General features: G+C 33.3%; 2 protein-coding genes across 4 annotated transcripts; one reads left to right on the top strand and one right to left on the bottom strand.

Annotated features, from left to right (window-relative positions):
- Positions 1-2,307: 2,307 nt before the first annotated feature.
- On the top strand, positions 2,308-8,844 carry LOC108489487 (kinesin-like protein KIN-13A). 3 transcript variants are annotated; one of them, XR_001871980.2, is made up of 15 exons: positions 2,314-2,553; positions 2,637-2,732; positions 2,851-3,119; positions 4,410-4,631; positions 4,722-4,919; positions 5,133-5,234; positions 5,366-5,443; positions 5,592-5,673; positions 6,016-6,178; positions 6,474-6,803; positions 6,977-7,195; positions 7,306-7,879; positions 7,974-8,039; positions 8,163-8,413; positions 8,506-8,844. XR_001871980.2 is itself a non-coding variant. In XM_017794068.2 (14 exons), the coding sequence occupies exons 3-14, from the start codon at positions 2,907-2,909 to the stop codon at positions 8,343-8,345; spliced, it is 2,430 nt and encodes an 809-aa protein (XP_017649557.1). In that variant the 5' UTR covers positions 2,308-2,553; positions 2,637-2,732; positions 2,851-2,906; the 3' UTR covers positions 8,346-8,844. The 3 variants fall into 3 exon arrangements, 1 of the variants encoding a protein (XP_017649557.1); XM_017794068.2 differs by having other exon boundaries at positions 2,308-2,553; positions 8,163-8,844; XR_008272106.1 differs by lacking the exons at positions 2,314-2,553; positions 2,637-2,732; positions 2,851-3,119 and adding an exon at positions 3,192-3,543.
- A 982-nt stretch (positions 8,845-9,826) lies between these two features.
- LOC108489747 (ubiquitin-like-specific protease ESD4) lies at positions 9,827-13,664 on the bottom strand. The gene is made up of 9 exons (XM_017794474.2): positions 12,464-13,664; positions 12,291-12,370; positions 12,110-12,203; positions 11,853-11,951; positions 11,646-11,738; positions 11,437-11,556; positions 11,023-11,126; positions 10,667-10,739; positions 9,827-10,422 (listed from the first exon to the last, which is right to left on the bottom strand). The coding sequence occupies exons 1-9, from the start codon at positions 13,223-13,225 to the stop codon at positions 10,360-10,362; spliced, it is 1,488 nt and encodes a 495-aa protein (XP_017649963.1). The 5' UTR covers positions 13,226-13,664; the 3' UTR covers positions 9,827-10,359.
- Positions 13,665-23,191: the final 9,527 nt, after the last annotated feature.

The following is a 23,191-nucleotide window of genomic DNA, read 5'->3' as shown; positions in this document are numbered from 1 at the left end:
CACCCATCAATATAGGATTCGAGGTTAGAGTTGATGATTATAAAATTAATGCATGTACTCCCAATCACGACCTTATATGGGGTGGTGTTGGCCTCCTACAATGAACTTGTCTACTCTTTTCCTTTTCTGGAAATAGATATGGCTCACCATTAAGTCTAAATCATGTCATGTAATTCGAAAATGTAATCAAATTCGATTCGAAAATTTGTTCACGTATAGATATAAAATCATACCTATGTTCTTACAAGTTGATATACTCGGCATGAAATTTAGGCCAATCTTCATTGATTCTCCCCCGCAAGTCAATATTGTGAAGTTTATTGAGGTTTTAAGGTAAGGGTAGAATATTTTGCACAAAGCCAAATTGGTACATCACTTAACCAGATTAATTCATCTCAACTATTGCAAAAACTATTAATGACACTTTGATGTACTAGATATTACGATTCGTAAAAAAATTGGATAAGATGCATTTTTCAATTCTCGTATCAAAGTATGACATCTTTTCGGATCAAAGTATGACATCTTTTCAAACTGCAGTACAAAATTATAAATTTCTTTATGTACTTAATATTAAATTTCAAATCCTTATGTAATTATTATGTAATTGAAAAATTCAAAAACTAACATCACCTTCTAATCATTGATCTAACATTAATCAGATATCTTCAAGCTCATTCGGTATATCCACATGACTTGCGTCATTATTTTATCAATTCAAATAATATGTTATTTCAATAATATAATAATGAAAAAATAATATGATAATTATTTTATTAAATGAATCTTACCTTATTACGAGTGAAAATTGATAAAGAAAGTTTACTTGGGGACGTAAAAATGGAAAACGATAATATGCCCACGATTGAAGGAGTATACAACCATTGATTTTACTTTTTTATGCTTTAGTTGTTCGACATAGCCAAGACTGCTGATCCCCAACTAAGTCGCCTGACTTCTTTTAAGCCCATTAGTTGTAGAAGCCACCTTAAATGTACCGGATTTTAAGATTTATCTAATATTAGAAGACCTCGAACAACCTTAGTATGAATCTTCGAGCAAATTGTTGTCTTTTAACTGCATTAAAAGAGTTGTCAAGATATGAGAAATTATCTTCTAATCATTTCATATCTATCCGACTACCACTAAACTTGTTCGACAACTTGCCTAATAGCTGGTGGCAAATTACCTTCAAATCCCCAACATGCACTACCCCTATAACGACTACTCCATCAATCGATAGACTGAGTTGTAATGCCACATCCTCGAGTGTAAACGTACACTCACCGTACGAAAGATGAAAGATGTGTGTTTCGAGTCTCCATCTCTCCAACAAAGCACTGATAAGTGTGGCCTCTTTCAAGTATTGTTCAATAACATGTGGTGCTTTCGCACTTAAATTTTGTATATATGTTTCAATAATTCAATCTTCATCCTGATTATATAAATATAAAAAATTAAAAATATAATAATATTAGCAACTTAATAATGATATTAATTAAAATAAAAATATATAATAATATTTTTTATCATTTGTAATTGGATGTTGAATATGTGCTTGTGATTCAAACAAATTTGAGATGTTAACATTTTTAAAATTTGTAACTTTATCAAATTAAATAAGATTAATTAATTTAGACAATGAAATAAACTAAAAAATATACTATTATTAAATTACCACTAAATTAACAATTTATTTAACATAAAAATATCATTAAACATATTAAAATAAAAAATTAAAAAAATACTTATTTTACTTAAAATATTTGAGATGATGAAAATCGAATAAAATTAAGAAATTACTAACTGTTAGATAGAAAATTTAGAGAAGAAGAATTTGAGAGAAAATTGAGAGATTAGGATAAAAATAAAGAGAAAAAAATGGAGAGAAAAGATTAATGAAATTGAATGAAAAAACTGATAAGGGGAGGGATTTACGTAAGGTTAGAGTTTGGGATTGTTGGGTGTTTTTATTTTTATTTTTCAATTTTTAACAGTTGGTGGTCCAATTGTTCATATTTACCTTTTAAATTTATTTTTTTTAAATGTCTGTATAGAGCATACCTGTCACGTAAGTAAAAACGCGAAAACAATCTATTTCTCTAATTTAAAAAAAAAATGGCCTAATCTCCTATTTTTTTTCAAATCCACCTATTCTCCTCATTTTTTCCCAATTATATAATACGTTATTATTTTACCAGAAAAAAAAATAAAAGCATAAATAAAACCAGTAGTTAAGGGCATTTCCGTCATCAAGAGAATCAAACCGTAACAAGGGTATATAAGTCATTCAAATAAATTCAACATAGCCGTTCAATAAATTTGAAAAAAAAAAAACCTTACGCCCTATCTTTTCTTCATCGCAGTTTTTCATATATCTTCACAGAAAGGGAAAGAAAAAAGAAGAAATAAAGAATAAAGAATAAAAAACAAGAGGCACCGTACGTTGAAATTATATCGGGTTTCAGTTTTTATAATTTCGTTTCTCATGCAGATCTGATTGTAGATCTCGAATCGCCGAAAACTCTCTCTTCATTGTTCCCTCTTTCTTTGGTAATTTATTTTATTTTCTGTTCGTTTTAATGATTCGAAAGGATTTGAATGCGTGAATTTTGAAAATTTTTCTTCTTGGATAGGGTAAAAAAAATTTCACGGATTATTGGAATTCGCCTTTTCTTTTTGGAAGAAATTCACTTTCATGTTTTTCTTCGAACTCAGATTTTCTCCAAATTGTAAGTGAAATTCAGCTATACACATATATTTTGATTTCTTCTATCTTTTTTTTTATTGTTTTTGAAAATTGATTTTGGAGTTTAGTTTTTTTTTTTTTTTTGGTTCCTTCTTTTGAAGTTGGCGTGGATAAATAGATCTTAAAATTGGCTCCTCAAAGGCGATCGCAGCGCCACATGGGTGGCCAGATGCAGCAAAGCAATGCTGCAGCGACGGCGCTTTACGATCACGCCGGCGTAGGGTCCTTGCACAATGCGGGTCCCACAGGCGGCGATGCTGGTGATGCCGTTATGGCGCGGTGGTTGCAGTCTGCTGGATTGCAGCATTTGGCCTCTCCCCTGGCTTCTACTGGTATCGACCAACGCCTCCTTCCCAATCTCCTCATGCAGGTAACGGAGGCTTTGCTTTTGATTTCCGTATATTTATTTATATCTTCTGTTATTTTCGATTATTGACTTTTCATTGCTCTATTCAGATTCATGCAATTTGAATTGGGTTAATTTGTATATTTAATTGCCGTGAATTTACTCATTTTAATGAATTATTTAGTGAAATAGCCTTTGCGTTTTCAACGGAAATGTTGTTGACATCTGTACATTGTTCTTGATGTGTCCTTTTTGCCATTTATATTCCATGCCGAGTGGATGGGGGTGCGTACTTTTTCATTTGCTTGAAGTTATGAAATTCGCTTTTAGTATTGACAATTAGGTTGATGGGCCTTTTAAGAAAGTTGGAGTTCAGGATTAATTGATCATTCTGATGTTTTTTCGTATTGTTTCTCATGAGGTTTTTTTCCCTTTGCTTTTATTCAAGGTAGTCAGTGCTTTATCTTTATCGACGGGCGTACCATTTTTGTTTTGGTATTTCTACGTACCGGTACCAGCTTGTTTTGGTGTATTGTTTTGGGTTTATTGATGTTTTAAATATTTTCTGGCATATATATATTTGTAGTCTAATTTTAGTTTCTTCCTAAATTATATTTATTTTGGTTAGAGAATAAATTATGTATTATATTAACATGCAAATATATTTCAATTATATCCATATAAATATATTTATATCTAAATATAAGTTTTAAAATTATTAATTAGGTTGAATAATTCAATTTAATAACTTTTCATTTTAAATGCAATTTTGGAAATTGAAAATGGTTAAGAGAAAAATTTTAAATATTGATTTAAATGCTAAAATTTTTTATCAACTGGTACGGGCTGGTACAAGCCGGTATTGACCAAACTGGCCGAAATACACCAAAATGACCTAAATACACTGGAATTTTAACCGAAACTGAACATAGACTATTCAGTACTGGTTTAGGACCGATGGTAGGTACCAGTATAGTACAGACTACCATGCTTTTATTCCCTTTCAATGAAATATTTGTATTTTAAATATTTTCTCGGGCAGTTACTCTATCTATTTGTATCTATACTTAACTCTTACGAAGGAGTTGTCATGAGTTATATTTTTATATAAAATCTATAAAATAGCTACTTTATTTATGTGATCTTTAAAACCCAAGACACCATGATATTTAAAACCTTAATTTTACCATTTCAACCAAAGCCACATTTGATTTTTACATAAATCTTTTAGTAATATAATCTTAAATGTGTTTAACCGGGTTTTACAATTTACACATTCTGAGATAATGAGAAGTTACTATTGCACTATTGAAGGGTTATGGAGCACAATCTACAGAAGAGAAGCAGAGGCTATTCAAATTAATGAGGGACCTCAATATTAATGGGGAATCTGGGTTGGAGCCATACACACAAACTGCTCAAAATTCAGGAGGGCCTGCTGCATCTGATGGGTTTTATTCTCCAGAGTTCAGGGGGGATTTTGGAGCTGGGCTTTTGGATCTTCATGCTATGGATGATACAGAGCTTCTGTCTGAGGTATGATTCTAGCATTCTAGGAAACTACCATGATGGTTAGCGTTGTTTCTTTTTCCTCTGGAAATAAATATTGATTTGATTCATTTGCAGCATGTTACCTCAGAACCTTTTGAGCCATCACCATTCATACCTGGTGTGAACAAAGCATTTGAAAATGACTTTAATGCGACAACTAACTGGCAGCAAAAAGAGCAAAGTGATGCAGATGCCTCTGCTTCATTATTTTCTGCCAATGAAAAAGAGATCAGCAGCACAAGGGAAAGTAATGTTGCCAAGATTAAAGTTGTGGTATGTCAATGCTTCATTTCTCTATGCTTTCTCATCCTCTATGGAGATAAGGACACATCTTTCTGTCCTTCCTAAGGTTAAAAAACTATACATTTGTCCAGTTTTGTAACTGCCTTTGTGCTTGATTATTTTTCTGGGTGGCTGCAGTTGATGCATTTACCTTGCTTTTTAGATTTCCTGGAAAGCTAATTTTTGTCTTACATGTGGGATAAGGTACGTAAAAGACCATTAAACAAGAAGGAGATTTCTCGAAAGGAGGACGATATAGTAATTGTGAGTGAGAATGCTTTAACTGTCCATGAACCAAAGCTAAAGGTTTGTCTATTATCCACAGAAGTTCTTGCGACCTCATTATATGTTTCTGAGATGACTATTTTAGAACTATTTGTGCTTGTTTGATATATTATTTTGATTTTCTTTTATCTGCTTTTATTGTTTTGTTAAAGGTGGACTTGACAGCGTATGTCGAGAAGCATGAGTTCTGTTTTGATGCTGTTCTGGATGAGCATGTTAACAATGACCAGGTAGTACTCGGTTGAGCTATTTTGCTTTGTTGCCAGTCTAACATGGTTTCTGAATAATGTTGAGTTTACTATGACCAAAATTCATCTTCTCTTTGTTTATTATTTGTTAGAGCAAAAGTTTGAGCTCTTCTCTTATTTACTTGTACAGGTTTATCGTGCTACTGTTGAGCCAATTATTCCAATCATTTTCCAGCGAACAAAAGCCACTTGCTTTGCATATGGGCAAACAGGTGCATATAGTCTCTGCATTCTTCCCGAATGGGCCATGTGCTATATTTTTGCATTCTACTTTGTATGCTTTAATTAATGCATATGATTAGGCTTTGGAATTTAGATATCACAAGGTTTGATTAGATTAATGAATTACTGCTAGGAGAACAACTAGTGCTGGAAAAAGAGAAGAAGCACTCTGTTCTGAACTAAATCACATAAACCTAAGACATGATTGTTCATTTTCTCATTTTCCTTGTCCTTATTCTTGCTCCACATTTCTTGTCTTTCAAGTTCATGGTTATCCTGCATTGTTGCTATTTTCTGCATTAATAATTGATGATATATGTTTTTGATTTTAGGTAGTGGTAAGACATTCACGATGCAACCATTACCTCTCAGAGCTGCACAAGACCTTGTTAGATTCTTGCATCAGCCAATTTACCGCAATCAGAGATTTAAATTGTGGCTTAGCTATTTTGAGATATATGGTGGAAAACTCTTCGACCTTTTGAGTGATAGAAAGTATTTCTCTTTCCTTTCTTTCCTTGCTTACTTACTTATGTGTATGTGTGTTCTGATTTATCTTCCCTTTTATTCTTTTTTCTTTTTCCCCTTTCTTCAAGACATATCTGATTCATTTATGATGTGCTGTAATGACTGAAATGTCAGCTGGTCTGACTCTATTAGCACAAGCACAATTTGTGTCCTATGCCAAGCGCAGATTTTCTCTTCATTGTGTATCTCTGGTATACACTGGAATGTAGATGCATATGTATTAATAATAATTAGATCACTGAACAATCCAAATGTTCAATAGGAAACTTTGTATGAGAGAAGATGGGAGACAACAAGTCTGCATTGTTGGACTGCAAGAATTTGAGGTGTCAGACGTGCAAGTTGTGAAGGAATACATTGAGAGGGGAAACTCTGCTAGAAGCACCGGCTCTACTGGTGCAAACGAGGAATCTTCAAGGTCACATGCAATTTTACAACTTGTCGTCAAGAGGCACCCTGAGATAAAGGAGTCCAAGCAGAACAATGATGTGAATGAGTCTAAAGCTGGGAAGGTTGTGGGAAAGATTTCTTTTATTGATCTTGCTGGCAGTGAAAGAGGTGCAGATACTACTGACAATGACCGGCAAACTAGGTATGTTCGAAACTTTCCGTCGAAAAAGAATGGTGTAGAAACCCATTTCAAAGGTCTATGTATGGGTTGCTTTGTCTGTCAGCTTTTTATCTGGTTTAACATGTATTTTTTTTTTTCTTTCACCTTGTTTATTTTTGGCTTATTCTGATATAACTGGTTTGAATTCTTTCCAGGATTGAGGGTGCTGAAATTAATAAAAGCCTTTTGGCTCTTAAGGAGTGCATTCGTGCTCTGGACAATGACCAGATTCATATACCATTTCGTGGGAGCAAACTCACCGAAGTGCTCCGTGACTCTTTTGTTGGCAATTCAAGGACAGTTATGATCTCATGTATTTCTCCTAATGCAGGTTCATGTGAACACACTCTCAATACTCTGAGATATGCTGATAGGTATTCTTGTTTCTATACTGGCCTCCACAAAAATGGACTTCCTTTGATGCACTAGATTGTGATGGTGTTCTTGTTGACTAAATATAGATTACTGTTATTGAAATGAGCAGGGTTAAAAGTCTTTCGAGAAGTGGCAATCCCAAAAAAGATCAGACCTTAAATTCTTTACCACCAAGTAACAGGGATGTTTCATCCTTGTCTCTGTTAGCTACTGCAGACGTAGAAGATGTGTATGGGCGACAACCAGAAGTAAAAGTTGTTGATACAGGTCGAAGGCCATTAGAGAAAGATGTTTATACTGTTGACTTCGACAAACAGCCTTCAACTTCCAATGGAAGGGAGGAAAGTGGAATGGCTTCTGGCCCAACAGATAGGGAAAAAATTGAAGTAAATAATTCTTATGGTGGTTCTAGAAGTCAAAGAGTTTACTCATCAAATTCTCAAAACTCAGCTGATATGGAAGAGAAAGTGCAGAAGGTGTCACCACCCCGTAGAAAAGTGACCAGAGAAGAAAAACCGGAGAAGATGGGGAACTGGACCAAGAAAGATGGAGGAGGATCTGATTTGTCAACTCAAAACTCTATGCAGTCAAATTCTAATAATCACAACAGAACAAATGATGTTGGACATCGACAATATAATCTTGAGCCTCCTACCGATGGGAATATCAAAGCAATACTTGAGGTAGACCATCGATATGGTTTGTTTTGTTGTGTTTTATTATATTAGGGGCTTTAAGCATTTTCTTCATCCAATTTATTCTTTTTGTTTGTTGCAGGAAGAAGAGGCTCTAATTGCAGCTCACAGAAAAGAAATCGAGGATACAATGGAGATTGTTCGTGAAGTAAGTAGTTTTTGTTATACCAAACCTGAGTCAATAAGCTGGAGGAAATGAAGCTTTGCTTCTGTATCTCAAATACTTGCACACCAATTAAACCACTGTTCTTGTTTTGCATCTATATTACAGGAAATGAAGCTTTTGGCAGAGGTGGACCAACCGGGCAGCCGCATAGACAACTATGTGACCCAGTTGAGCTTTGTGCTTTCACGCAAGGCTGCTGGTCTGGTGAGCCTTCAAGCTCGCCTCGCCAGGTTCCAGCATCGTCTGAAAGAGCAGGAGATACTGAGTCGGAAGAGAGTTCCTCATTAGCGCAGGTCTCTCCTGTCATCACAGCATCAGACGCAGACCTGTAATGTCCTCGCATGTAGACTGTTTCGGTACTGTTCATCCTGGTGGACATTTATACATTTTAAATACAGATATCAACCGATGAGGTTGTCTCTTAAACTAATGATCTCGTTTCTGGCAGTCAATGTCTGGGGAACTTGTTTTAGGGTCTCGAGAGGAAATTCAGCAGTGCACACATCTGGGACGTTCATGGGTTACATGTTAACTAGTAATACATTTGAATGGCTCCCTTGTAATGATGGTTGCCTTCTCGAAATTGTATTTGGTTAGAAGAATATGATGTTTTCATGTTGGGAATTGATATGGGTTTTTTTATGGTCATCTGTTGTTTAATGGTGACAGGGAATGTTTTCACAAGGAAAGAAGAAAATTGAACACAGTGGTTTTTTGTTCATTTCTTTTCATTTATAATGGGTTGATTCCTACCCATGGAAGCATATTTTGCTTTCTCACCTCAAAAGCACATCCTCCTTCATGTAATGTTCTAGTTTAAGAAAAATTAACGTTTTAAACATTTCTAAATGTAATGTAAATTGATTGATCTTAACCATTCTGTGAGTCGGAGATATTTGAATTTAAGGTTGTTTTATTTATTTTAAAAATTTTGCTGATTTAAATTATCCATAAAAACTGCATGCACTTGACCTGTCTAAGGGCCGGGCCCGTTTTTAAAACCTGTTCGAAATTTGGAAGATTTCAGATGAAAATATTAAACATGAAAAATATATTTGGATTAAAAAAATAAATTCGTTTAAAATATAAATTGAGCTTGAGTTTAAATATTTAAGGTTTGACTTCAACCCGTTTTCAAGTTTGAAATATTTTATGCCGTTATTTTTATATATGTTATGCGATTTATAACCTATAAGAACTAAATCTATGGAATAATATTATTATAATGTAAACATTAAAAGTATTAAGATAATTATATATAAAATTTTAATAAACAAAAATATATAAAATAATTAAATATTAAATTAAAATAATATATATTTAAAATTTTCTAGACCTAAAATGAACATGAATTAACCATTTACAAATATAGATGAATTTGAATAAAATTTTAAGCTCAGATCAGACCAAATTTGAACAAGCATATTAGGCAGCACATGTACAAACTTGCGGAGAAACACTTGGGGTTTTGGGGGCAGTGGTCTACTCCTGCCCATGCGAGTGCTTTCCCGCTAAGGCCAAAACATTTACATTCACTCATGCAAGAGCGCTGGATCTTTGAGCTATTTACGAACAGGTTCTAGCTTTAAGCAAACCTCCTGGTTATCACTGAATGCCCTAAGCTTGATGATAAAATCATGCAATTTCATTTTCAACTGCGTTAAATTCAATGATTCAAACTTGAGATAACCCTAATGATTCAATGATTTAAATTCTAAGGTGAGATGAATCCGAAACTGAACACAAAACAATGAACTACATCACAATCATTCTCAACAAACCATTTAGTAATCTCATTTTTGTCATTGGGGACCATAAACACAAAAACAACTATCACTTCCTTTTATTCTAACCCACCCAAGGAAACATATTAAAGGATCTTCCATTTTACCAAAGAAGGTGAAAATAACTCTTCAACAGACCAATTAAAAGAAGAGAAGAATGGGAAAATCTTAAAAAGCCACAACAAAAACCAGGCAGAACTGATATACAAAAAGTGAAATGAAGATGTTAGAAGAAAGAAAAGAGACATTCTTATGGTTACTAATATGGAAAATATATAAACAAAAACACCTATTACTTCCAGTCAAACACAACCCTTTTTTCATAATGGTCTGCTGCCCCGCAATCTCATGGCTGGCATTTTATACTTAACTGCTTTCACCTTTTGTACGAAATATCCATACTTTGTCCAGTATTTATATCGAAAAATCAGATCAGAAGAAGCAATCTCTTTGCACACTATTTCAATTCCTAGTAAGGCCTTCGAAAGTAGTTGATGAAAGCCGGCATACACATCCGATCAATCAGCTTTCAGTTTCAGAATTTCCTTGGTGGTCCTTAAACGAAAATAGGGCATGTGTTCCTACATTAGCATGGAAAAATCCAACTCAGTTCAAAGACAAATAACCAGATATCGTGTTTCAAACGAATGAATGTGCATGTGAGAATATCTCCAATATGTACTTCTGCCATTTGTCATATATTTAGGCAGATGGAAAACAGATTTTACATCCCAACAACTACTGCCCTGAGTACTAGAGTTTAATCACAGAAAAATCAAAATAAAACATGAACTACAAGGATAAAAAATTGTTCCATGGACTTACCTGCTCAAAACAAAGACTTAAGCCTCTGCTATAGAAGTCGATATATTTTAACATAAACATGCCACAATCAAACCTGTACATAGAGAAAATTGTTTAGGGGGAACAATTCAAATTCTAACACAAAAGGCATATGACACCACGAAACTAGCAGTGAAAATTAATAATTGAATTCACCAAATATTTGAAACCAATTGCAATAAATAGTTAGTATAAAAAGACTCAGATACCTATAAAGCTACCTCACAATCAATTACTACACAATATAAGTTATTTTGTTTAAGCAATAAGCTTATGAAGAACAAGTACTTCGAGTACTGCTCCCTAAAGTGTATTGCAACAGATACTAGAATACGCACCCATTCTCCTGTGCAGGAAGATCTTCAACAAATTCTTGTTCCCAAGAACTTATATCAATGTCCTTCCCACTCTTGTCCTTCACTTCTTCAACGAAGTATTTTGCCTGGCACATTGCAACCAATATTAAACAAGTTCAGCAGAAGTGCCAAAAAAATATCATATGAACTTTGTTTAGGATGATATTTCTTATAGAGATTAAGAATGGGAACGGTGGGCTTCAAGCCAAGGAAACTATTATTTGAATAAGATAAGAAATATTTACAGCATAAGGTAGTGGAAAAATGAGTCTAGTACCTAACAGGATCTTTAATTCCAAATATTCTAACATTTAAACTACGTGTAATGACCTTTGGATCAATCAATTAAATGCATCGAAATAATATGACATCTAAAGAGAAAGAAAAAGATCATACCAGTGCTCTCAGCACATTAGGATCTCTTCCTTTTAGTGAATCAAGATATTGGAACTTCTGATCTTTCTTATTGATAACTGCCAAGCACCAATGTATGTCTTTGTGTATGGGGACAAATATCTGAGCAAAATGGAATAACCGATACAAGGAAGAATAAATATATCATGCAAAACAAATTATTGATTCAAAGTGTTAAGATAAATACTTACTTTATCACAGTCCAATAGGCAGTAACCCAGCTTCCTTTGTGAAGTCCATCTTTTGACAGCTCTATAATTATAGCCACTCTCTGGATTTACTAACTGAGCATCATTATTTAGAAACGAAAAATTAGTTTAGAAAATGATAGTTACAAAGACTTACATGAACAAGCAAAGTAAAGAATGGGAAAACTGAAGGTAGAAGCAAGAAACTACCTTTTTATAGAAGAAGGTATTGAAGAAATGGCACTTCAGAAACTTCTTCGGCTCCCTGTTTTCCCGTTCTTTCAGTAATTCGAGATACAGATTAATGACCTGGAAAAGAGAAATTGGATTTGTGTTAAAACTGGATTACCAGCACACTTAATTCCAGTAGATCCTAATTGAATGTGGACAAAACTAACAAATCCTTGCAGTGGTTACTTTCTGAAGATATACAACACGATATAATCATGAACGAAATGAAAAACAACCTCATCATTCAACCATGCGCCTGGTTTCAGACATTGCAAAATTTCTCCTCTAATATCAATGCTCGAGTTTTCATGAGAGACTAATACCTTTCTCCTACAAAAGCAAGCATAAACAATGATGTTATAGCACAAGTGACATCCTAGCAAATAATCAAATACTAACACAAGCAGTATTACATACCAGTTTTTCGCAGATAAAGCTCTAGAAACCAAAGCCATCTCTTCTTCTGTAAGAGGAATAAAAGGTTCGGTAGGTAACACCTGGAATTCGATAAATCAAAAAGAACATAACATTAATGCCAATCATTCTAATAATGCAGCTTAATTAAAAGAAGGCAAGCAATAGAATTTCACCTCGTGTTGCTCCTCCTCCGGTTTCTTCTCAGGTCGCAATGCCTGAAGCCCAGCTATACGCTTCTCGTTCAACTCAATTTGAAAACCCAAATCTTTCAACTTGGAACTTCTCCTCTCTGCACTCTCAATCAACTTCCTATAAGCTTCTAAATCATACCCATTAGAAACCTCCCTTAATGATAACATATCCAATGAACTCTCCATTCTTAAACTCCCATTATTCAACTCAGTAACAGCAGAGGAAGACGATGGCTGAAAATGCCTCTCTTCCTTCACATTATTCTTTCCTTTCTCAATAAGCTCAACTTCTTCAACACTAACATCATCTGAAACCAACCCTTTTTCTTTCTCCTCATCATCCTCCACAAAGATAACTTCTTTTTCCTTCTTAAAGTGCCTCAAAGCACCCCATGCTTGCCTTTTAGCATCACTTAATCTGCTACTCAAAAAATTTCCCATGTAGCTTTCAACCGAATCCTGACCAGGCTTTGAAGCTGACAACCAAAATTTAAGGCGTCTGACAGGGGCGTGGACTTCTCTAGGGAAAGAAAACTTAGATTCTGGGTAACGGGAGATTCTCAAGACGGTGCTGTTGGAAGATAAATTTGCTTTTTCTGGGCTTTCATTCATCAAAGAAAGCCTGCGCTTTTTAGAAAGTTGGAATTCTGGGGAATTTGAATATGGGGATTTCTTTTTGTGACAGAAATTGGAATTGAAGCACTCATCACCATAGCGTTTACGATTACTTGCTAAAGCTCCCATTGATGAAATTTGCGAACTTTAAACCCTAAAACCACAATACCCATTTATAGAAAACCATGGAAACAGATTTGAGAGGCTAGGGTTTTTAAAAACCCTAAAGGATACATGCTTTCAAAAGAACCCTGAAAACCCAGAATTTGAAAAACCCGGAATATTTCAAAACACAAAAAAAGGATCGGATTTTTCTTAAAACTAAAACAATCCAAGAAATTTCCAGAAAATAAGGGGGGGGAGGAAAATTGAAGAAAATTTGAGGGAAATTTCAAGGAATTAACCGTTACAGCTACTGGCGCTGTAATTTGGATCTTAATATCAGATTTGAAAGAGTTGTTAAAAAGGAATTGAATTGGAAAAAGGATTTTGGAAATTTCGCAACTGCTTTCGCGGCACAAAAAGAATCAGCTTTTTTGAACGCTGCGTTTTTTAGGTTTATGTTTCCGCCAGCGGATGTTTTCACTTTCATCAATTTTTTCTCAGTCCCTGCACATTTTCTGTATCTCAAATTTAGTCTCTTTACTTTTAATCTAAAAAATTAGCTTAACTATAAAATTTACCACCAAACTATACCCTTTTTCTCACTTAAATACCAAAGTTGTATTTTGTCTCATTATATTCAAAAGGCAGAATTATACAAATTTTATAGATTGGTCATCACTTTTGAAAAAAAACTTTAGATATCTAAGTTGGAAAATTGATATAGCTTGAGAGTCAATTTTATATTTAAATCTTCAAAATCTTTTATTTAATAATTAAAGTCCAACAATAATATTGATAAAAATTTGATTATATAACGCTTTAAAATTAAATAATTTTGTTCAATCTTACATACACAAAATAAATAAATAAATAAATAAATAAAGTAAATAAAAATGTTATAAAGAAACAATGTGAGATTTGATAATTTTATTTTGGCTACATGATTTTCACACAACTTTCAATTAATGTTTTTTAAATCGAATTCATATCAAACCGGTTAGGTCATTAGTTTATCGGTCTGACCAATCTGATTAAAAAATTATTAGAAATAAAAATCTCCAATTCTACCACTAATTTAATCGATTTTTAGCTGATTTGTATCGGTTTTCGATTTAACCAATGTAAAAGCACCTTTCGAACCAGTATTCTAATCTAACTGACCGGTCCGGTTCAAATAACATTACTCTATATTGATGACATGATCAAATTTTTTTTAATTTTCAAGATTGCCAAATTTTTTTATTTTTCAAAAATACCTCATGATCCAATTTCACATAAATCTTTTGAGAATGTTATCTATTGAACTTTAATTATTAAATTAAAAGAGTAAAGAGATATATTTTTGTAATTAAAAGTAGAGGAAATAAATTTTAAGGTAAATTACACCAACAGTCACCCAACTTTAGGGTAACTGACAAAACAGTCACCTAGGTTTCATTTCAGTCACTTAACTTTCAAAAAGTAACAAAACGGTCACCAACGTTATTAAAAAGTGACAAAATAGTCACCGGTTAACGATTGTCGTTAGGGTTTTAATGGGATTGCTGACATGGCAAGTTAACTTGCCACATTGGCGAAACGGTTGATTGGGGCAGGTTTAGGGAAAAAATGGGTAAGGGTTATGAGTTAATGTAATGTTTTAGGGTTAGAAACAAATTAGGGAAGGGGATTTGGGGGGGAGAAAAAGGAAAATCGATTTGAGAAATTTTAATCCTGATTTAGGGTTTTTTAGGGTTTAAACTGAATTGGGAATCGATTAAGAAGGGTTTAGGGTTAGAAACTCATTCAATAATCTATTAACAGGGTATAAGGTTTAGGGTACGATTATCTATTTTGTTTGGGGAGAAAAGAAGACGGACCAGAAACCATTTAATTTTTTTATTGCCAGCGACAATGGGCAATAGAAAATAAGCTACCAGTGGTGTTACATCTACTTTAACGAGTAAGTTGTTGCATTTAGTTTTAAATTTTTTGGATTTCAATGCTGCTATTTTGATTTAGGGTTATTTCTATTTCAATTTTAATTTCGATTCTGATTTCGATTTTGATTTCGATTTTGATTTCAATTCTAAAACACTCACTGATTTTGATTTTGATTTTGATTCCAATTTTGATCTCGATTTAGACTTAGAATTTGATTTTGATTTCGATTTGGATTTCGATTTAGGGTTATTTCGATTTTGTATTGTATGCCATATGCATGATGTTTATTGTTTGTTTCTTCCATTGTATGAATGCCATTATCAAATTGATGTGTATTACGTATATCTGCCATTGTATGAATGCATTATCAAGCTGATGTTTATTGTGTATATCTGCCATGATGTTTATTGTGTATATTGTGTATATCTACCATTAGCAAACTGGTTATTGCCTGTTATTACCTGCCATGTGCATGAAAAAAATGGTTGTGTTTGTTGTCTGCCATTATTAAATTATTTTTTGTATTGCTTGTTGTCTGCCATGTACATGACAAAAGTGTTTGTATTAAATTATTGGGCATTTTGTATTGGTTATTGCCTGACATAAATCGTTAAAGTGTTTGCCTATATTGTCTGCCTTTATTGATGAGTATTTTGTTTAGCAGGTTTAATTGATGAAAATTTTAATGAGAATGAAGAAAACATGTCTGGTAGTGATGTGTCTGGTAGTGATGTGTCTGGTAGTGATAGTGATGCATCTGAAAGAGTTAGTTTAGATGGTTTAGACATGGATGGTATAGAAGTAGATGAACTGTGTGATAGAGATGATTCTGTAAGGTTAGATAGTGCACATGAATCTAACTCAGATGGCCAAAATTGACCTGAGTTTAACTTAGAGAATGACATGAGTAATCCTAGACTTAAGGTTGGAATGTTATTTAAGTCTAAAGATAGTCTAAAAGAAGCTGCCAAGCAGTATGGTAGGTTGAATAGTTATTTGATTAAGCTTCCAAAAAATGATTTAAGAAGGTTAAAGGCAGTCTGCAATGAAAAATGTTCTTGGTTCATATGGGCTTCTAGGCTAAACCCTAATGACCCTACTGACCAGACTTGCCAAATTAGGAGTTCAAACCCTAACCATACTTGTTCTAAAGTCTATAAAAATAGGAATGTAACTTCAGCTTGGATAGGTGAACAATATAAAGAAAAATTCATTGCTGATCCTGATTATTCTCTGAAATCATTATAGCAAGATGTCAAAAGAGATTTTTGTTGCTTGGTCTCACTAGCCAAATGTAGGAGGGCTAAATTTAGGGCATTGGAATTAATTGAAGGAGCTCATAAAGCTCAATATGAGAAGATTTATGAGTACTTGTTGGAGGTTAGGACCCAAAATGAGGGAACAACAATAATCTTTTATTTGGATAACATATTGTTTTAAAGGATGTATGTCTGTTTGCAGGCATGCAAAGATGGCTATAGGATTGGTTGTAGAAGGATAGTAGGTTTAGATGGATGTTTCTTAAAGGGCTACTATGGTGGCTACTTGCTTGCAACTGTTGGGATAGATGCAAATAATGGCATCTATCCACTTGCATATATTGCTGTTGAAAGTTAAAACCAAGCATCATGGCTTTGGTTCTTGGAGTTGCTTGCAATAGACTTGAAAATTGTGAGCTTGTACCAGATTTCTTTCATGTCTAACAAACAAAAGGTAAAACTCTATTTATATATATATATATATATATATATATATATATTTATGTTGTTTATATTTAGGGTTTGTCAAAGAATTAAACTATTTTTTTCCTAATTGCAGGGACTTTTGGAAGCAATATGTATGTTGTTTCCTAATGCAGAAACAAGACACTGTGTTAGACACCTACATTCTAATTTTAAGAATACTGGTTTCTGAACAAAGGAGTTGAAATATTTGCTTTGGAAAGCTGCCAGAGCAAGCACTACAAGGGAGTTCGATGATACCATGGATGAACTGAGAAAAACCAATCAGCATGCTTATAACTGGTTGAAGAAAAAGAACCCTACTCACTGGTCAAGGTCTCACTTCTCAATCAAGAGCCATTCTGACATGTTGGTGAATAATCTATCTGAATCATTTAACAAGGTAAATCCCTATGTTTTATGTTTCTTACTGATCATTAGCAATTCACAAATCATTTATGTGGTTTATGGACAGGTGATACTGAAAGCAAGAGGTAAACCTATTCTAACCAGAAACAGTAAAGACCAAGATTATGTTACTTATTGTCAAGAAGAAAGAAGAAGCTGGCAAATGGAAAGGAATTTTGTGTCCAAAGATCAAGAAAAAGCTGGATGTAAATATAAAAGATTCATTAAGGTAAAGATTCTTTCTAATGCCTATATTTTGACTTAATGTTGCTGATCACATGCATTGATTGTTTGAAAGCTATTGACTTTTTTTAATATGTATGCAATGATTGTTGGAAAGCTGTTGACTATTTTTTAATATGCATGTAATGATTGTTGGAAAGCTGTTGACTATTTTTTAATATGCATGCAATGATTGTTGGTGTGTTGCCTATTTTTTAATATGCATGCAATGATTTTTTTTATAATATGCATGTAGTGACTGCTTTTTTAAGGGGTGTGTGTGTCATTGTATGTTTTAACCAAGCATGCTCATTGTTTTTTAGGTGTGTTCCATCACATGCTGGTAGGGACAAGTATCAGGTTGAATGTGGTCCAGGCAGCCAGCATGTGGTGGACTTAGTTTAGAATTCCTGCTCCTGCAGGAATTGGGATCTCACTGGCATCCCTTGCATGCATGCATTAGCTGTCATTCATGTAAAAAATGAGTTCCCAGAGACCTATGTACAAACCTGGTACACCAAGCAAACCCAACTTCAAATTTACTCCAACTTTGTAAGTCCAGTAAAGGGTCCTAAACAATGGGCCTCTTTGTCAAACATGCTACCAATACTACCTCCTCCACTAAGAAGGCCACCTGGTAGACCTACTAAAGTGAGAAGGAAAGAACCTGATGAATTATAAACAACAGAAAGGTTGAGCAAGAGAGGGGTGGAGATGAGGTACAGTAAATGCAAAATAATAGGCCACAATAAGAGGAGTTGCAAATGGGAAGTTGGCCAAAACATTCCAGTAAGTAATTTGCCTTAACTTATAGTATACTTCTATATATGAATTTGTTTGTTTTTCACATTTCTTTTATTTTTGTAGGTTAAAGGACATCAAGTTGGTGTTCGAACCCAACAACAGGCTACCCCAAGTCAGCAAGCTCAACAAGGTGCCCCAATTCAGTTACTCACTGCCTCAACTCAGATACCTACTGCCCCAACTCATCAAGAAGCTGCCTTAAGACAAAAGCTCCCATTAAAGAGAAAATCAACTACAACCACTGTTAGATGGATGCCTTCTACTCAAGAGTCATCCATGACAGACCATTGATGATGATGTGAACAGACTGCATTTTGTTAACCTTTTAAAATAGTGTAAATTTGCCTGCTATTGATTATTAACTTAGGCAGATAATTTTTTGGGAAATTTGCCTATGATTGCTACTGTTGATAAACTTAGGTATTGTCACTGAATTTTTTTGTAAATTTCTCTACAATTTACATCTGTTCAATTGTAATAAATTGTAGGAAAATTTGGCAATATTTTGCCCCTCATTCCTTTTGTAAACAGTTTGGCATTAATATATGAGCAATTTATCCATGCTATTTGTTATCTAACTGTTAAACAATTTGTATACCAACTGTTATCTTTTCTAACTAGCAGCCATGTATACCAACTGTTAAGCAATTTGTATATCAATTGTTATCTTTTCTAACTAGCAGCCATGTATACCAAGTGTTAAGCAATTTGTAAACAACAACATGAGCTGGTTAGCTATGTATACCAGCAGGCATTTTTAACACATGTTAAGCAACAAAAATATTCCAACACAATTTGTAATCAACAAAAATTTTCCATTTCATTCAAGTGTTTGTAAACAACATGAGATGGTTAGCCATGTATAACAGCAGCCATCTATACCAACATAAGCAACAATTTACCAGCAACAAAATTACAAAACATAAGCTGGTTTTCAATTAACATAGAATGATTTTTTAAGGTTTTGAAAACAGCAAAACAATAACAATTACAAGCACCAAAAACCAGGTTCTTCTCTCCCTCTTCCTTGCATCCTCTAATGTCTTCACTTTTTTCAGCAGACCCAACAACACAACTCTTAAACGGGGAGTCAATGTTGGATCAAACCAGCTGAAAAACCGACATGGTTTTCGAAATCCACTGCCGAATTTCTTACACCAAAAAAACCTCCTACTTGGGTTGTCATTGGACCAAGACGTGTTTAATTTGGCTGGGTTTCCATAGTAGCACACCGGAATCACTTGAGGCATATCCATTTTTTCTCTTCTCCTTCTTTTTCTTCTCTTCCTCCTCTTTTTCTTCTTCTTTTTCTTTTTCTCAAACCCTAAAATGGTGCTGGTACTATTGTTAAAGTGTTAGTAACTGGCCAGCTAGACTTAAGGTTGATGAGAAGGACTCAAATCACCGCCACGCCACTTTCTTTGTGACGTTTGTGACGAAAAACGCAAAAGGACCGTTTTGTTACTGTTTGAAAGTTAAGTGACTGAAATGAAATCTAGGTGACTGTTTTGTCAGTTACCCCAAAGTTGGGTGACTGTTGGTGTAATTTATCCTAAATTTTAAATATATAAAGAGTATACCAATTAGGAGAGTAATTAAATGATTCACTTTTAAATAGATTTTCTTTTCTTTTCATTTTCCCAAAATGAAAAGTTTTATTTGTTTGAGGAAATAATATATTAGTAAAAATAAAAGAAAAGAGATGAAAGAGGAAAAACTAATTAATGAGTTGGATTAAGTTACATTTAAAATAAAGGTTAAAATATGTCGTTTGATTTAGTCAATTGTAGTTTAAAAGTTAATATTTTTTTAATTTAAAATCTCAATTAAATAATTTCTAACAAAATTTATTAATTTGAAAATTTTATTAGGCTATCAACATATGAAGTGACATACAATTGACAAAAAAATTAACATATTAAATTGATAAAATTTGATGAAACTACTAATGATGATAATAATTAAACTAGGCTTTTAAATTAAAAATGTAAAAAATAAAAATTATAAAGTATAATGACTAAATATCAAATTTTATTCAAACATAAAAGCTAACATCATATTTAACTTAAAACAAACAATATCTTAAATTCAAATATCGAATTGTTCATTTTAAAATAATTGTATAAACCTGAAAATTTTGTAATGTTTTCAATTATAGATTTCAACTTTGGTCCTCGCCTCTCCTAATTTTGCATTTTGTTTTGAACTTTTAAATATTTATCAACTCTAAAATAAGACATGAGGGGATAAAAGTAAGGTGATAAAACCTAAATCTTACATTTTGTTTTTTGAAAAATGGAGATAGAGTAGCGTGGTTTTTTTATTTTGAATTAGCGGATATTATACAATTATGGTAATTGTTTGTTCTAATTAGTATGACTCTATTATATAAAATTATTATTTTACTTTTATATATAAAACTATTAAAATGTAAAAATATAATAATATAATATAGAAAAATTCATATATATATTTTATGTTCAAATATTTTTATAAAATTATATTTAAATATTTATTTTAACCTTAAAAATATTGACAATATTAAAAATAAATAATAAAACTTAAATTGAAGCGAAGCAAAACTAAGTAAAATGAATATATCTAACTTCTATGGAGATAATAGTAGATTTTAAAATTATACACTAATAATAAAATGGAGTGCGTGGTGAAACAAATTATTCCAAATGTAAAGCGGTGATAAATTAATAACATCTTGCGCTCTGAAAAGAATGTAACTTATAAGTTAAAAAGAATGTCAGAAAATTTTATATCTTTTAACTTAGATTTACATATAATTAAGTATAAAGAAAAAGTAAAACCAAAGATTTGGTGAAACAAAAAGTAGAAATGAAAATTGACGACCTACTAAAAGTAAAAATTGGAGAGGTGAATGCACGTCAAGTTTTTACTTCATAATTGATCTGGTTTTGTGATTTTGTTTTAGAGAAAAATTCAATCATTTTTGGATACCACAAGATGAATGTTGAGGTTTTACAAAAACATTGACCCTTAATTTACACAAGAATTCCAGGCTTCATTTCTCTCCGCTTCTTGTTAGTTCCTCTACAGTTTATCATAACATCATTGCTAAAAACGGCTTTATCTCTTTCAATTCCATCTATACCACTCTCAGCAAATACCTAAATTTACACCCAAAAATGGGGTGGAGATAAAAAGAGACTGAAATTATATCTACAAACCTGATGTGCTAAGCAATTCCAAGTCCACAGCTCAGATATGATAAACTCCGTCATTTTCAATTGCTGCTGCTCTTGGTGGTGCGACGGTGGTCCGTAGGAGCGGAACTTCAAGATTTGCGATTCCATTCGTTGTTCAAGAAAGTTTGTCATTTAAGATCATGAATAAGAGGAAGCCATTGTTATCACTACAAGTACAAGAAGTGAAACGAAAGTTTGTCATTTAGTGTAGATTTGATAATGAAGAAGATTTGGGAAAATTAATGAAACGGTGCGTTCCTAGGAAAAAGGGCGACACAGTTCGTTTTCATAATTTGCAGAAGCTTTCTTTTTGGTCAAACAATGGCTACTCAGTCGTCATTTTCTCCCGCCATTCTTCTTGGTTTAAAATTCTTCACAAACCCTATATTATTCCAATTTATTTTGATTAATTCCTCTTTGATTATTTTAAAAAAATGGATTGGGATTTGGAAATTACAAATGTCTACATGAAGATGATCTTAGAAATCCAGGTAAATTACTTTAAAGAAGTAGATTTTTTGAGTTCTATATCCCGGAATAATCTCTTGTACTTGAGTTCATTTCATTTTCCTTCCCATTTTCATGATCATCCCAAATTTTCTAACTTCTCTTTTTGAGTGCTTAAGGAATATTTTTTTATTCGTACTAATTGTTGTCATATCTTCAATGTTCCTGAAAAACAGCCAAGTAAAATTGAAGGGGTAAGAAGAGAAGTGGATGGTGTGTGTTGTATATTGGAAAGTGGTCCTTGGGGACCTGCCATTGAATATTCTTTGTATGGGTTCAATGAGAAACCCCTACCTGGTTTAATCAATTTGATAGCCTGGTTGGAACGTGCTGTTGGTGAAATGAGTGTTGCAAGGTTTGACCCGTCTAACAATAACACTCTTTGATTGCTTCTTTATCTGATAATGTCTTTGAACCTGGTCTTGTCAGCAAATGTAGGAACCAGGTTATGAAGTCGTTGTCCATTCGTTTACTCGAGGAAGGCCCGGTTAATGCTGTTATGTCCCTGTTAGATGAGATGAAGAGTAACTCTTTACAGTGTCTGGCATCGAAATTCTTTTATGTGACAGGAAGGAGGCTACTCACTTACATAGCATTATACTAGCACATGGTTATATGTTATGGCACTGCAGGAAAGTTTGATGAAGCGTGTAGTTTACTAGACTAGAATGATGAAAGGCAAACGGGTTGATTCAACTGTGATCGAGTGGAGGAGGCATTGAAGATCTTTGAGTAGATGAAGAAAGATGCAATGCTAAACCTTACAACATAACTAGCAACTCACCTCTATTGATGAGCTTAAGCTAAGGTATTTTTCCTCAATCTTCAATCTGATGGGAAGAGTTATGGAGGGACATTGACATAGCTAGAAAAAGGATAGTTGGGAAAACCACTATTTCTAAACTTTTTGTTCCAACATTTTTCATTTTAGTAATTGATGTGAATCCATTCACAGTATACATACATACGTACATACATAAGTACGTATTATCTTTATTCCTTGTTATAATGCACAATATTCTTGGTTACATTCTATTGGTATAATGTAGGAGCTCTCTCAAAAAACCCATTGTGAAAAAAACAAAGACAACAGCAACTGAGAAGACATATCACTTCTAAATTTTTATCTTTTACAGTTCTCTATTTTGGAATAACACAACCAAAAACCAGGATTTTCGATATCGAAT

The sequence above is a fragment of the Gossypium arboreum genome, chromosome 10 (assembly GCF_025698485.1).
Source record: "Gossypium arboreum isolate Shixiya-1 chromosome 10, ASM2569848v2, whole genome shotgun sequence".
Lineage (NCBI taxonomy): Eukaryota > Viridiplantae > Streptophyta > Magnoliopsida > Malvales > Malvaceae > Gossypium > Gossypium arboreum.
This window is presented reverse-complemented; position numbering and strand designations above follow the sequence as displayed.